The sequence below is a fragment of the Triticum aestivum genome, chromosome 7D (assembly GCF_018294505.1).
Source record: "Triticum aestivum cultivar Chinese Spring chromosome 7D, IWGSC CS RefSeq v2.1, whole genome shotgun sequence".
Lineage (NCBI taxonomy): Eukaryota > Viridiplantae > Streptophyta > Magnoliopsida > Poales > Poaceae > Triticum > Triticum aestivum.
The window spans coordinates 217,037,235-217,051,126 of NC_057814.1; the positions used below are offsets into that span (position 1 = coordinate 217,037,235).

Here is a 13,892-nt window from a genome sequence, read left to right on the forward strand (position 1 = left end):
CGTCGCAAGGTCCACCGCCCGGCCGGCCCCGGCGCTAGCGTCTCTGCGTGCACCGCTGCATGCACTGCATGTCCATCTCTGACCTAGATCACATCCACCCGTCCATCACCGCTGCTTTTTCTTCTTTTGTTCGCCTCAAATTGTAGTAGTGCCAGTATCTCGAGTTCTGGTTGTAGGGACGCATACATGTGCATGTGGTTGGCTCATCCGTGCAATGAGAGAGTTGTATGTGCAGATCTCATGTCAGGAACCGAATCCACTACACAACAAGGAATGTGTACCGCACATCTTGATACATATGAGCTGAATGCAAAAAATGCAACTCCACACCTAGTTGTGGGAGCTGAATGATGTTGTATACAACCATTTTTAATAGTTCTCTTCCGGCAAAAGAGGGCATCTATCTTTTTTTTTAACATCAAGTTATTGTAGGAGTCGCAGAGCGAGAGCATATTTCGAGAGAATGTAGGAGTGGCTACTGCACTACAATTATTTACTTTTGAGCATGAGAAGCCGTCACTACAAGTTTATAAGGACTCATCGACACTGCTAGTGCCACATACAGTACATATTATCGTGCATGTGAAAAGCAAATCCACAAGGAGATGATCTTCATTACACATAGATTAAAACTAGATAGGACCATATTGCATGTGAGTACATGCATGGATCACGAGATTAGTAGTCCAGTGCTAGCTAGTCTCCTACTACTCCAATGATCCTATGCACAAGCAAGCAAAGCACTACATATGATCATAAGCTACGGAAACTAGAGGATTAATCGGAGAACAAGGGGAAAACAATTACAAGTGCTTGTCTAAATGTCGATCACACTCGCAACTTGACTAATCAATAATCAAAAGCTGCAACATAACGATCGATCGAGATGCGAGGGTAGCCCTAGGAAACAAGTGACCCGGATCATGCGCCCCTGGTGGCTGCAGGTGGGCCCATCTCGTACATGAAGGCGCTGTGCTGCAGGCAAGCGTCCAGCCAGGTCGGCGGTGGCTCCTGTGGACCGCCGTTGACCCTGGGCTGCGCCGGTGGGCCTGCCTTGCCATTGACGATGGAGGCGAAGGGAGGGAAAGGGAAATATGCTTGGTTGCAGCTGCTGTTTGGCTGCTCCTGGACGCAAGCTGCTGCTGGGAAGCCGCCATTGTTGCCGCTTGTGTTCTTGGCCTGGCCCTGGCTCTGCATTAGTGGGGAGGACTGCAGGTTTGGGAGGTCATGGTGGAAGGGGATGAGCTGACTAGGGTTTGGGAAGGGGACAGGAGGTGCGTCCTGGAAGAAGCTGGGGTGGTGGGGGCTCATGGGGAAGTAGCAGTAGGGGTTTCTCATCTCCATCATCTTGCTGTACGGGTCTACCGCCTTGTGGAAGATCCTGCACACCACCCATTCCTCCTGCAAAAAGTATATCATGGACAATATAAGTTCAAAACATCGCTCACAAATATATGTACGAATCAACATATACAGAAAAAAAGGTAGATCAATATAATATTCTCTTTTGCATGGATTGTGATCTAGCTAGGACAGAAATGCTGTAGAGAATCTATATATCTATCTATATCTATATATTTATTCATGAACTTCTGCAAGCGGAGAGCACATTTTATGCTTCATGGGCGAAATGGCCCCTTTTTTTATAAGCATATGGCACAGGGAGATATCAATGGAAGATTTGTCGGTCTGCAGTAGGACGATTTGGAGATCCTCGAGCCATGCATGCAAAGTACATGCCCTGAGAAGGGAACAAACACGTACCAGTACATGGTGTATACTCATATCGCTAGCTAGCTCAGATGCATCCGGTGTCAGTGCAAATCTGCAACTAGATTTTTGAGCAGAAACGAACCCCTGTGTAAAGCATCATCGTCATGCTTATGATACTACCAGGCACCAGCATCGAATGAATGAACAAAAGTGTACTAGGCTACAAGTATAATAAGCATATATTCCAAATCAATCTGCATGCATATGTCACCTTATGTATGCATGCAATGCAAGCACACGCATGCTGCATTCAATGAATCATCATGTCTGCATCCACTTCTGCTAACGTGTAACTTGTTCTTGACGACTCAACTGTTGATGTTTCAACGACGAGCTCACACAGTGACTAGAAGCTAGAGAATGTATTTAGCCAAAAGAGTAGTAACAAAATGTTCACGGATGGAGCAATAATAGCGGGCAACTAACTACTGGATCAGTGCGCACCTTGCAGGAGCGGCGGCCGGCGCCGAAGTCGCCGTCGAGGCGGTACTCGTGGAGGACCCACTTGGTCTTCTCGCCGCGGGGGGCGCGGCCCCTGTAGAAGACCAGCGTCTTCTTCATGCCGAGGAGGGAGCCCGTGGCGGCGTTGAGCACCTCGCGGTCCTTGCCGGTGGCCTTCCAGTAGCCGGCGCCAGTGGCGCGGTTGGTGCGGAGGCCCGTGGGGTACTTGCGGTCGCGGAGGCTGAAGAAGTACCACTCCCGCTCCCCCATCCTGGCCGCCTCCGGGAGGTCCCACGGCTCGCACCGGTTCAGGTCCACCTCCGCGATGTCCACGCCGCCGCAGCACGCGCCGTTGAAGACCTTGGCGGCGAGGTAGAAGGTCACGAGCTCCTCGTCGGTGGGGTGGAAGCGGAAGCCCGGGGGCAGGCCGTGCTCCCCGGCGGCCGCCTCCGCCGCCGCCATCTCCTCCCCGATCAGCTCCCACAGCGCGTCGCCCATGGCCGCCGCCGGTTGGTGCTGGTGCTGGTGCATGCGCGGTTCGCCGGCCCTTCAACGGTCGCTCTCACACTCTCTACGAGCTAGGTGAAGCAAGTTGTGGCACGGCGAGCGAGTTAGTGTGAAATGGGTTGCTCCTGGCTATGGTGGTGTGGTGTGTGTGGATGCAAGGCCAATGGAGGGTCTATATAGTCGAGCACGGAAACGTAGAGAGACAACAGTGTTTGTGCTTAGCCCAAAGCCCCTACCCACGCCCCTCTCTCTCACCGCCTGTATTGGTATTGCTTTATCCCACAGTGTCGCTACCTAGCTAGCTAGGTGTAGACGAAGATGAGGGGTGAAATGAGCTACCGGAGGAAAGATTAAAGGATGGTGAAGGGTGAACATGCACCTGGAATGGGCCCGAAGAGGAAACTTGATGGAGCTTAAGGGGGCCGTGAAGGCTAAAACCTTCTCGCAAACTAGAGCCATCCAAAGAAAAAGGGTTTTCCTCGCTTTATATTACAAAGCAACCAACTTCCAACTTCGATATAACCAACGATAGGTGCTGAGACGAAAGCAGCACATTCATACCCAAAAGAAACGAAAGAGAAAACAAAAAAGAAACAAATGCAAACAGCGACGGATCAACGAAAACGATGAAGACCCACAACCGCTGCGTCCAATGGAGAATTCCACCACATTCCAAGCACTCTGGACCGCCGCATACCAAGCAACACCTTCAAGAAGAATCGCGCCGCCGACGACGCTGCTGCCCGGACAAGTCCTAGGCTTTTCCCTAGTACGCAGAGGATTGCGGGGGAAGGGGCAAACCCGACGCCCTTCAGGAAGGCACGGCGGCGCCCACAGACGTCACCGCGTCGGTGCCGGACAAGCCGACAAGGATTTCTCCTTTTCCACCGACCACCCACGACTCTAGACGATCCATCGTGCGCCACCAAACACGCCGCCCACCAACATGCGCCACCACGGCCGTGCAGTCCCCATCGCCGTCTCCCCGTGGCAAACGAAGCGAGACCGGAGGGAACAGAGAAGGCAACCGGGAACGAGGGGCGGCAGCAATAGCAGCCACGCGGGTGGGGACAACCTCCACCGTCCGTGGCGGGAACCGGACGGACGTAGCAATAGGGGCAAACCAGGCAGCCGCGACCAAATCGACCCGGGGAAAGGGGAGGCGGAGAAGTGGCCCATGGCCACGACCGGCGTTGTGCCGGCTCCAGCTCCCCCGCGAAACCATGTTTCGCCCCCGCGCCGAAGGCCCAGATAGGCCCGGCCGAGCCCGAGGCGGGCTCGTGAAGCCCCCGTCACCGCACTGCAGTACACTAGCCGTCGTCGCCGTCACCCCCCGCACGAGTCGCCCTGCCGTCCGCCGGAGACGTCGCAGAGGAGCTCCGGCCAGGCCCGCCCAGACCCAGATGGGGCCCAAAAGGGCCCAGATCTGGGCCGGGAGGCCACCGCCGCCAGCCACCGCGACGCCCCGCCGCCACCTCGCCACCCGGCACCGCGCCACCGAAGGTGCCACGCCGCCGCTGGATCCGCTGCCGCCGAAGTACGCCGCCGCCAGCCTCCCGAGCCGTGGCGCTGCGCGGGGGGAAAGGACGGGGCCGTCGCCGCCGGCACCACGCGAGCAAGGCCCGGTGGTCCAGGCCGGCGGCGGCGGGAGAGGGAGAAGGGAAGGGGAGGCGCTGGAGAGGGCGGGAAGGAAGCCTCCGGTAGCCTCACTCGGGGAGGCGACGCGGGGGTACGGTGGAGGGAGGTGGGGGAGGGGGGAAGGGAGGTGGTTGGGGAAGGAGAGGGCTAGCAGCGGCGGGCGCCGTCCGCGGCTGCGGCTACCCGTGACGGGGGAGCCGGCGGCGGCGCGGGCGGAACCCTAGGAAGGGGGAGCCGCGACCCACCGGTACCACTTCACCAGAAAGGAGTACTTGGTGCGTAATGTTAATTCCCAACTAAAGCCATCATCCGCAACTAGCTAGCTAGACTTAGTACATCACAAGCGTGCATATACACGTATGAGCAATGCTACACATACGGACGGGGTATTACGGGATCAACGAAGAGGCTTGCATGGGATCTTCTGATTGGATCAAATCAGGTAAAGGAGCCCACCCCCGCCTGAAAATCAGGGGGGCAGAGATTAGTTAGAAGAGAGACCCCGTAATGGCCCCGTAAACGTCCGTGTGTTTAGAATTATCGTATACGTACCGGCGTCCATTACAAACGCGTTACATACTATGGGAACACATACACTCCGCATGCATGCATCGATATGTAAGGCAAAAGATCGTGTACCTACAGGTCGATAGTAGTACGAGTAGTATTAATTCCAGGCAGATGGTGAAGTTACACAAGTTCCTGCCACTGTTGCCGTGTACTTATTTCAGGGTACCATGCACGTACTACCTCCACTGTGCGTATACAGGCAAGGAAGATTTTGGAACAACCCACGAAAAAGCCCCTTGTAGGCTTCTAGCATGGCGTGTTCAAACGCCGGCCCTTGCATCCATTTTCACAGGACTAATTCCATCGTGCGCACGCCATTGTTTCGTGTGTGTTGCTAGGTCTCGGTCGATTGAGATTTAACCAAGTCTTAATCAAGTGATACAACATGCAAGAGAAAAAAAAGGACAACGCTAACGCCCACACGTGTGATGTGAGCCAAACCTGCCCACACGTTCTATAACATACAGAGCGCGTTACGTCACTGCATGCATGCATGTGGAAATCTTTTTGGATTTCCGTCTTTAAAATATTTATCTCTTAAATGAAAAATTCGATTGAACATCCGTTTTCACCATTAAATCCCTCAAGATGAGATCTTCGAAACTAGATCTCATATCAATATATTTCGACAAATTTTTTTACGGTTAAAAGTTGCCATGTCTATTGCACATGAATTGCCATGATATATTTCAGCTATTTTCGTCTACATTTCAAAGTAAATTTTGACATATTATAAAAAGGGGAATTAAGAAACTAGACTTGCCATGAACCATAAACTAAAATTGCCATGATACATGCACTTAAAATTGCCATGGTTCATACAACAAATATTTTTTATGGTCAAAGTACTGGAATTGCCATCATAAAAAAACTAAAATTGTCATGCTCTACAAACTAAAATTGCTACATGGCAACTTTAGTTTAAGCACTATGGCAACTATAGTGTAAACATCATGGCAACTTTTGGGCAAAAAGAATTTTGTCGAAACATATCAACATGGGGTCTAGTTTTGAAGATCTCGTCGCGACGGATTTAATGGTGAAAACGAATTCTTAATTCGATTTTTTAATTAGGAGATAAAACATTTTTAAACCGAAAACCAAAAAGATTTCTGCTGATGTCATCTATTTATACATGGCAAAATGAGTGATGATGAAGGCGTGTGGACGATGTGCAAGATGTCACACATGTGGGCGTTAGTTTTCGAAAAAAATGAAGAAAAAGTTTTTGAAAAGTCTAACGCCCACATGTGTGGGCGTCTGGCAACTCGCTCACACGCATGGATCCTTGTCCAACCAATTCTGCACGAATCTTGGCGCGTTCTAGCGGTTTTTATGTGCCACGTATGACTAAGCTGGTGTGTGGGCATTCATCTGGTCGCCCACACGTCCTTTTTCACCATACGGGGGCTGGTGTGTGGGCGTTTAGCAATTCGCCCACACATCAGTTTCACGCACGCAGAGGGGGCTGGTGTGTGGGCGTTTATCACTTTGCCCACACGCCCGTCTCCTCACCCACACCCAAAGCTGATAGTTGCCATGTGTTTCTGCAGGGTACATGGCAATTGCTCTAGCTTTGCTTGTAAGCAGATGACAACTCTCTTTTACCCCGAGTTGCCATGTGTTTTTGCATGGTACATAACAACTGCCCTAACGTGCACGTAAGCAGATGGCAACTCTTTCTTTTTACATGGCAACTGCCCTAGCGTGCTTGTGAGCACATGGCAACTCTCTCTTTTACCCGAACATGTTTTTTGCCATGCCTTTTTGTAGTGCTACATGGCAACTGCCTAGTGTTAGTGGGTGGCAACTCCTAAAGTTTTGAAATTATGGCAACTGCAGTAGACCAGATCATACATGGCAACTGCAGTTGAGCAACCATGGCAACTGTAGTTGTCCGACATGGCAACCGAAGTTCAGCGACATGGCAACTGCACTTGAACGAACATGGACGAGGGTCTGGACCATGGCAACTGCGGGACGCATGGTGACTGTACACGGGGTGTGCGGGACCACAAGGTACGAGGCCTGCCGTACGGGGCGTGTGGGCGTTATCTATTTCGCCCACACGCACGCGTGTGAGAAGGATCGGGAGGGAAAAAAAAGTATGGGCATTACTTGTTTTGCCCACACGTAGGTGTGTGGGCTGTTCCTCTTATACACCACACAAAATGTGTGGGCAAACCCCTAACGCCCACATGTGTGGTACTTATCGGTATCCAAAGTTTTAGACGAATTTTAATGTAAGATCTCATGGATATAATGCATCCACTGAAACTTCGTGTTGACTGAGACTTAGCAAGGTTGTTCCTACTATTTGTATAGTTCAACAATGTGCTAGTAGGACGCCTGGTTTTCTCCCAAAGAAACCTACTCGTTGGTCAAGTATTGCAATTTTGTAAGGCCCTTGTCCTGGCTATCACTTGTCCTCCTCTAGCAATTGTTTTGTTCGTAACGTGGCGGATTTGACGGCGACGGCGTGCGCATGCAAAAAACTGTCCTATATCTCTCGTGAGTTGATCGATCCGGAGGCGTGCCGACCTCAGTTAATATGCATCGTACGTACGTACGTGCATGGTCAGGGCCTATACTAATAGCAGCATGCACCTGAGCGTGCACACTTCAAATCGTACGGAATACATATGCTATCGATTAGCTATAGATATTGATTGAAGAGCTAGCTAGCACATGAACATATTTTTTTTTGAGCAAAAGAGGGGGTGGCCCCTCCGATTTCATTAACGAAACCATCACCAAATCCAGTTCAGACTACAGACGTGTAACCTATTTTAATAACTACCCGACCTTCAAGGCAAACCAAAATAAAAACATCGAATAAGTTTTAAGATCCTACGCAGGGAAAGGGTCACAGACGACCCATTTTAAGAGAGGGCGCAGCCTCCAGCAAATCACATAAGGAAGGTAAAATCAAGCTGCCACCAGGGAGCGAAACTTCAGTTCATCAGTCATCGAACCCCAGCTCTCCACCCCTGCGACGCTTTGTAGACCTCATTTGCTACTTGCTCGATTAGCCTTGCCCCCAGCATCAGTAAGTTGTCTTGGTTTTTTTTTGCACAATAGACCAATCCATAATCCAGTTGCAGGTTAGTTTAACCAGCTTCATGGGATCATTGATCAATTTATCTCGAAAAATTATATCATTTCGACATTTTCAAATAGCCCACAGAATTGCTGACATTCCAACCAACACTAATTTTTTATCCTCTTTTTTGAATCTCCCGATCCATGCGCCCAGACAATCATCAACCCCCCTGGAGTTGTTTTTAGATTGAATGAACATTTTATCAAGCTCCAGAGCAATCTTGCAGCGGAGCAGGAAAAGAAAAGATGATCTATTGTTTCATCCTGGCCACAGAAAACACGTCTTTTATCCCCTTTCCACCCTTTTTTGCAAGGTTGTCCCTGGTTAGTATACTTTTCCTAGCAATCAACCACAGAAACATCTTCATTTTCGCCGGGGTTTTGACCTTCCAGAGAAATTTCTGCGGGAAACCCACGTTTGTTCTAATCAGCTGCTGATACAGTGATTTCACAGTGAATTGCCTATTGGCTGTCAGCATCCATAACGGCTGATCTTTGCCTTCATACATTCTCACCTCTCCACATCTACTTTTCAAACTCTCCCACAGAGCTCTTTTGTCTGCAGATAAATTTCTTCTAAATTCAAACCACTCCCATCTCATGTTAATGGCCTGGGCCACTGAGATGTCATGATTCAGATTGATCCCATATAGGGTAGGGTATGCCTCTTTCAATGGTTTTGATCCTACCCACCAATCTTCCCAAAACCTAGTATTTAGTCCATCTCCTAATTTTTTCTTGACATTTTTATAGTAAATGTCTTTGATCTGCATCAGAGCTCCCCAAAAATGAGAGTCTCCAGGTTTCTTTTTAATTCCAGAAATACATTTTCCTTTGACATATTTATTTAAAAGAATTTTGGCCCATATTCCATCTTCTGTCTCTAGCTTCCATAGCCACTTAGCCAGCAAAGCTTTATTCATACAATCCAGGTTCAGAATACCCATGCCACCTAATTCCTTCGGTAAACAGCATGTTTTCCAATTAACTAGATGGTATTTCTTCTTATCCTCACTTTCCTGCCAGACTAGTCTAGCCCTGAATAAATCAGCCTTCTTCCTAATCCCTACTGGAAGGGGGTAGAAGGATATCATATACATAGGCATTTTTGTCCAGCACGCCTGGACTAAAGTTACTTGCCCCGCCATATTTAGAAGTCTTCCTTGCCAGCAAGCACATCTCTTTTCTATTTTTTCAGTCATATTCTTCCAGAATTTATTCCCTAATCTCACATTTGTAAAAGGCAGTCCCAAATACTTAAATGGGACCTCTTCTTTGTTACAAGTAAAGATTTCTTGGTAAGTCTCACCTTTGTTTTTAGCCTCTACAAACAAGTATACCTCACTTTTGTGGAAATTGATAGTCAGACCAGACATTTGCTCAAATGCTGTGAGGATGAATTTAAGATTTCTAGCACTCTCCTCATCATCATCCAGAAGGAAAATGGTGTCATCTGCATATTGCAGCATGTTAACCCCATTATCTCCAAGTTCAGTCAGGACTCCCTTGACATAGCCTGCAAGCTTGGCTTTATCTAAAATTAATGCCAAGGCGTCTGCAGCTATATCAAACAGAAGTGGTGACATAGAATCCCCTGCCTCAAACCCTTATAAGTTTTGAAGTAAGGGCCAATCTTGTCATTCACTTTAATACCTACCTACCCACCCACCATGGTGTGCATGACCATGTCACACCATTTGTCAGGGAACTGTTTCATTTTAAGCATTTTGTATACAAATGGCCATTTAATTTTGTCATATGCTTTCTCAAAGTCAACTTTAAACAACACAACACTCTGCTTTTGATGGTGAATAGAATTCAGAGCTTCATGGAGGATCACAATCCCCTCCATGATGTATCGCCCTTTGATAAAAGCAGTCTGAGTAGGAAGGATTATAGGTTTTATGACCTTGCCCAACCTATTCATCAAGACTTTAGTGATGATCTTAAAGCTAACATTCAATAAGCATATGGGTAAATCTTTGTATCTGTTTAGCCTCATCAGTTTTTGGGACCAAGGTTATGATCCCATAATTGAGCCTAGATATATCTAGTTTCCCTTCATGGAATTCATTAAGGAGTTTCATCAAATCCCATTTGACAGTATCCCAAAAATGTTGGTAGAAGTCCACTAGTAATCCATCAGGGCTAGGGCTTTTATTCTTTTCCATCCCAAAAACCACCTCCTGGATTTCTTCCATCAAAAAAGGTTTGATCAGCTCCTCAGATTGTTCCCTAGTTATTGATTCGCCCCCCCCCCCCAAATCATTAAGTTGGATTGGAGATGAGTCTGGTTGACCAAACAATTTTTTGTAAAAATCAGTAATATATTTAATAAGATTTTCCTCTCCTTCTATCACTCCTTCCTCTTGCTCTAGAGAGAGAATTCTGTTTTTTCTCCTCCTACCATTTACCTTAGCATGGTAGTATTTTGTATTACAATCTCCATCTTTAATTTCCTTGTCTTTGTATCTCTGTAACCATTTCATTTCTTCCTGTTTTAATAATCTGTGGAGCTGTGCCCTTAAATCTTTTTGTTCTTCCCTGTCCAAAGCAGAGAGGCCCATAATCTTAGCCTTCTTATCTATAGCATCTAATTTCATCAAGATCTCCTTTTTAATTTTCCTATACCAAGCATCAGAATTAAGAATCCAACCTCTTACTTTCTGTCTAAACGTTCTCATTCTTCTCTGCCACTGCTCCATGGTATCACCATGATAATGTGTTGTCCAAATATTAACCACAAATTCTTTGAAACCGTCCCTCAACATCCAGGAATTTTCAAATCTAAATATAGGTGGTGTATAGGTATTTCCCCCTGTATCAATGATCAGGGGAGTATGATCTGATAGCTCTCTCTCTAGAGCATATACCTCTGTCAGGGGATAATGGTCCTCCCAATCTGGGCAGATAAGAACTTTATCTAGCTTTTCATAAGTAGGTTCTGGCTGGTTATTAGCCCAAGTATATTTTCTCCCATTGAGAGGAAGCTCTCTCAACCTAGCCTGCTCAATGATAGCATTGAAAACAAAACTCCAGTGGTTATACCCCCGAGGTTTATTTGTGTCTGTAGATTTCCTTATTACATTAAAGTCTCCTCCCATCAAACATGGGATAGAGGCATTGTTTTGATAAACTCTGGATATTTCTGCCATATAAGCAGCTTTACCCACCTCCTGAGCATCACCATATACAATGATCAGATTCCAGTCAAATTTGGCTTTTTTGTCATGTAATAGAGTTCTAATGAAATAAACCCCTTTCTCCACATGAATAACTTCTAGAGTGTCTTTATTCACTCCAACTAGGGTCCCCCTGCTCTCCCTCTAGGTTGTATCCAATGCCAGTCAAAATTTCTTCCTCCACTAAGGTTGTTCAACTCATTTTTGGAGAAGTCATTTTTAATAGTTTCTTGTAACCCCACAAAATCAATTCTTCTATCACATATATTAGATCTAATAAAGGATTTTTTTTTGAGTCAGATCCTATGCCCCTAACATTCCAAATTAACCCTTTCATTTTTTCTTCCCTTTTTTCCTTTCATCTCTCCAATATAAACCACAAATTTTCCACCTGTAAGTCCAGGGGATCCTGTGGTAGTTTTTTCCCCAGTACCAAAGATGTTTTTTAAGTGGGCATAATAGTCCATCTCCATCTTTGCATCTGAGTGGCCATCATCTGAGCATATGTCTTTCAAGGAGAGATCTCCAGTGTCAATGAGAACAGTCTCATTTTGCACTGTCACTCCCTCTTTTTGTTTTAAATTGGAAAGTAAAAAATATCTTCTACTTTGCTCCATTTTCTCAATAACTTCAAGATTTTGGTTGATCATATCAATAGAACATCCTAGATCTATGCCAATTTTGTCAGCCATGAATAAAAGAGAGGGGTTATTAACCTCCTCATCATTTTCCTTACCATAGTTGTTTTTGTCAGCGGCTCTTTGCTTTGCCAGGTCCTCAATCTTTGCATCTTGTTTGCCAGCTAGCCTGCCACATCTTCGGAGAGGGTCTTCTAAGCTATTATCCACGTCAGTTTCTTCTTTTTGATCTTCAGCATTTATCCCCAATCTGGCTGCAAAGGAGTCTACAGATTCTTGGCTAGCACCATAATCCACTGGCTCCACATAAGCATCACTGTCACCAATCTTATTGTCCTCTTCCTTGTTTTCTTCTTCCATATTCTCTATTTCTTTTGCAGCAATGTCATCCATCTCTCTCTCTCTTTCCTCCCACTTCTCAATTTTCTCCACACATTTGGCTATCATCCCCTGTTGCTGATTGACAAGTTCCATTAGCTTTTTCCTTTCTACCATCATTTCCTGGATTTTTTTGTCATCTTGGGATTTGAGGGCTTTTGTCTGACATTCTCCTCCTCCAGCATTTGCATTTTCCTAATGACCACTGCCAAATCTGCTTCCACTTTCTGTCTAGCATCCCTCTTGTAGGGGCATATTTATCCCTAAGATGTTTTGGTGATTGATGACAATGCTTTTGCGGACTAATCGTGTGCATTGAGTGTTTTCAGAGATTCATCCTTTTGGCACGAGACGATTCCCTCCCCTCGGAGCTTGAAGCGAAGACGGTGTAGTCCTTTCGAATTAGTTTGGTGGACTAGTTTCATAGGGATCACCGTACTATCAAGAGGGGGTCCGCTTTGGAAGGGCTAGGGCGGAATCATCACGTTCACATCCTTTGCCCCCCTCCGAGCCTTTCCGCTTCTATGATGGGCTCGTTCCCCTTCTCAGTGTGCCCTCTCTGGTCCCAGCGGTAGTACCGCGGGCCGGAGCGGTAGTACCGCTTATGGCTACAAGCGGTAGTACCGCTCTAGAGCGGTAGTACCGCTGGTAGCCCCCAGCCGTAGTACCGCTGCGGTCTCGTGCTAGTACCGCCTCGATTCGAGGGGTCTTTTTTCGTGTCGGGTTTTACGGTACTAGCCGTGGCAGTGGGGGCCGTAGTACCGCTCGTATGCGGTAGTACCGCCCTGACCACCGCGGTAGTACCGCTCTGGGCCCAGCGGTAGTACCGCCCGGGGGAGCGGTAGTACCGCTGTGATCAGCGGTAGTACCGCTGCCTCCTGCGGTAGTACCGCTCTCTGCGGGGCTGGTGTGGGGGGTAACGGTTGGATTGTTCCCCCCACTATATAAGGAGGTCTTCTTCCCCAAAGTTGAACCATCTCTCCCCCCAAAAGCTCCATTGTTGCTCCAAGCTCCATTTTCGCCCGATCTCTCTCCCTAGCCAATCAAACTTGTTGATTTGCTCGGGATTGGTTGAGAAGGCCCCGATCTACACTTCCACCAAGAGAAATTTGATTCCCCCCACTTATCCCTAGCGGATCTTGTTACTCTTGGGTGTTTGAGCACCCTAGATGGTTGAGGTCACCACGGAGCCATAGTCCATTGTGGTGAAGCTTTGTGGTGTCGTTGGGAGCCTCCAATTAAGTTGTGGAGATTGCCCCAACCTTGTTTGTAAAGGTTCGGTCGCCGCCTTCAAGGGCACCAATAGTGGAATCACGGCATCTCGCATTGTGTGAGGGCGTGAGGAGAATACGATGGCCCTAGTGGCTTCTTGGGGAGCATTGTGCCTCCACACCGCTCCAACGGAGACGTACTTCCCCTCAAAAGGAAGGAACTTCGGTAACACATCCTCGTCTTCACCGGCTCCACTCTTGGTTATCTCGTTCCTTTACTTTCGCAAGTTTACTCGTGTTATATCTCTTATTTGCTTGCATGCTTGTTGTCATTTCATCATATAGGTTGCTCACTTAGTTGCATATCTAGACAACCTATTTTGATGCAAAAGTTTAATTTGGTAAAGAAAAGCTAAAAATTGTTAGTTGCCTATTCACCCCCCCTCTAGTCA

General features: G+C 47.5%; 1 protein-coding gene and 1 pseudogene across 2 annotated transcripts; both read right to left on the reverse strand.

Moving 5' to 3' along the window:
* Positions 1 to 756: 756 nt before the first annotated feature.
* On the reverse strand, positions 757 to 2,884 carry LOC123165820 (protein CUP-SHAPED COTYLEDON 3). 2 transcript variants are annotated; one of them, XM_044583553.1, is made up of 3 exons: positions 2,218 to 2,884; positions 1,765 to 1,857; positions 757 to 1,401 (listed from the first exon to the last, which is right to left on the reverse strand). In XM_044583553.1, the coding sequence occupies exons 1-3, from the start codon at positions 2,743 to 2,745 to the stop codon at positions 922 to 924; spliced, it is 1,101 nt and encodes a 366-aa protein (XP_044439488.1). In that variant the 5' UTR covers positions 2,746 to 2,884; the 3' UTR covers positions 757 to 921. The 2 variants fall into 2 exon arrangements, with proteins under 2 accessions (XP_044439488.1, XP_044439489.1); XM_044583554.1 differs by lacking the exon at positions 1,765 to 1,857 and having other exon boundaries at positions 2,218 to 2,881.
* A 5,398-nt stretch (positions 2,885 to 8,282) lies between these two features.
* On the reverse strand, positions 8,283 to 12,346 carry LOC123171046 (uncharacterized; annotated as a pseudogene).
* Between the last annotated feature and the right edge of the window lie 1,546 nt (positions 12,347 to 13,892).

What these genes read in the sequence shown, in the direction of transcription:
- LOC123165820 (XM_044583553.1), bottom strand. Translation starts at nt 2,745, where the DNA reads ATGCACCAGCACCAGCACCAACCGGCGGCGGCCATGGGCGACGCGCTG. An exon ending in CCGGCCGCCGCTCCTGCAAG is followed by an intron (nt 1,858 to 2,217) that starts GTGCGCACTGAT and finishes TGCTTTACACAG; the next exon opens with GGGTTCGTTTCTGCTCAAAA. An exon ending in TGAGTATACACCATGTACTG is followed by an intron (nt 1,402 to 1,764) that starts GTACGTGTTTGT and finishes TACTTTTTGCAG; the next exon opens with GAGGAATGGGTGGTGTGCAG.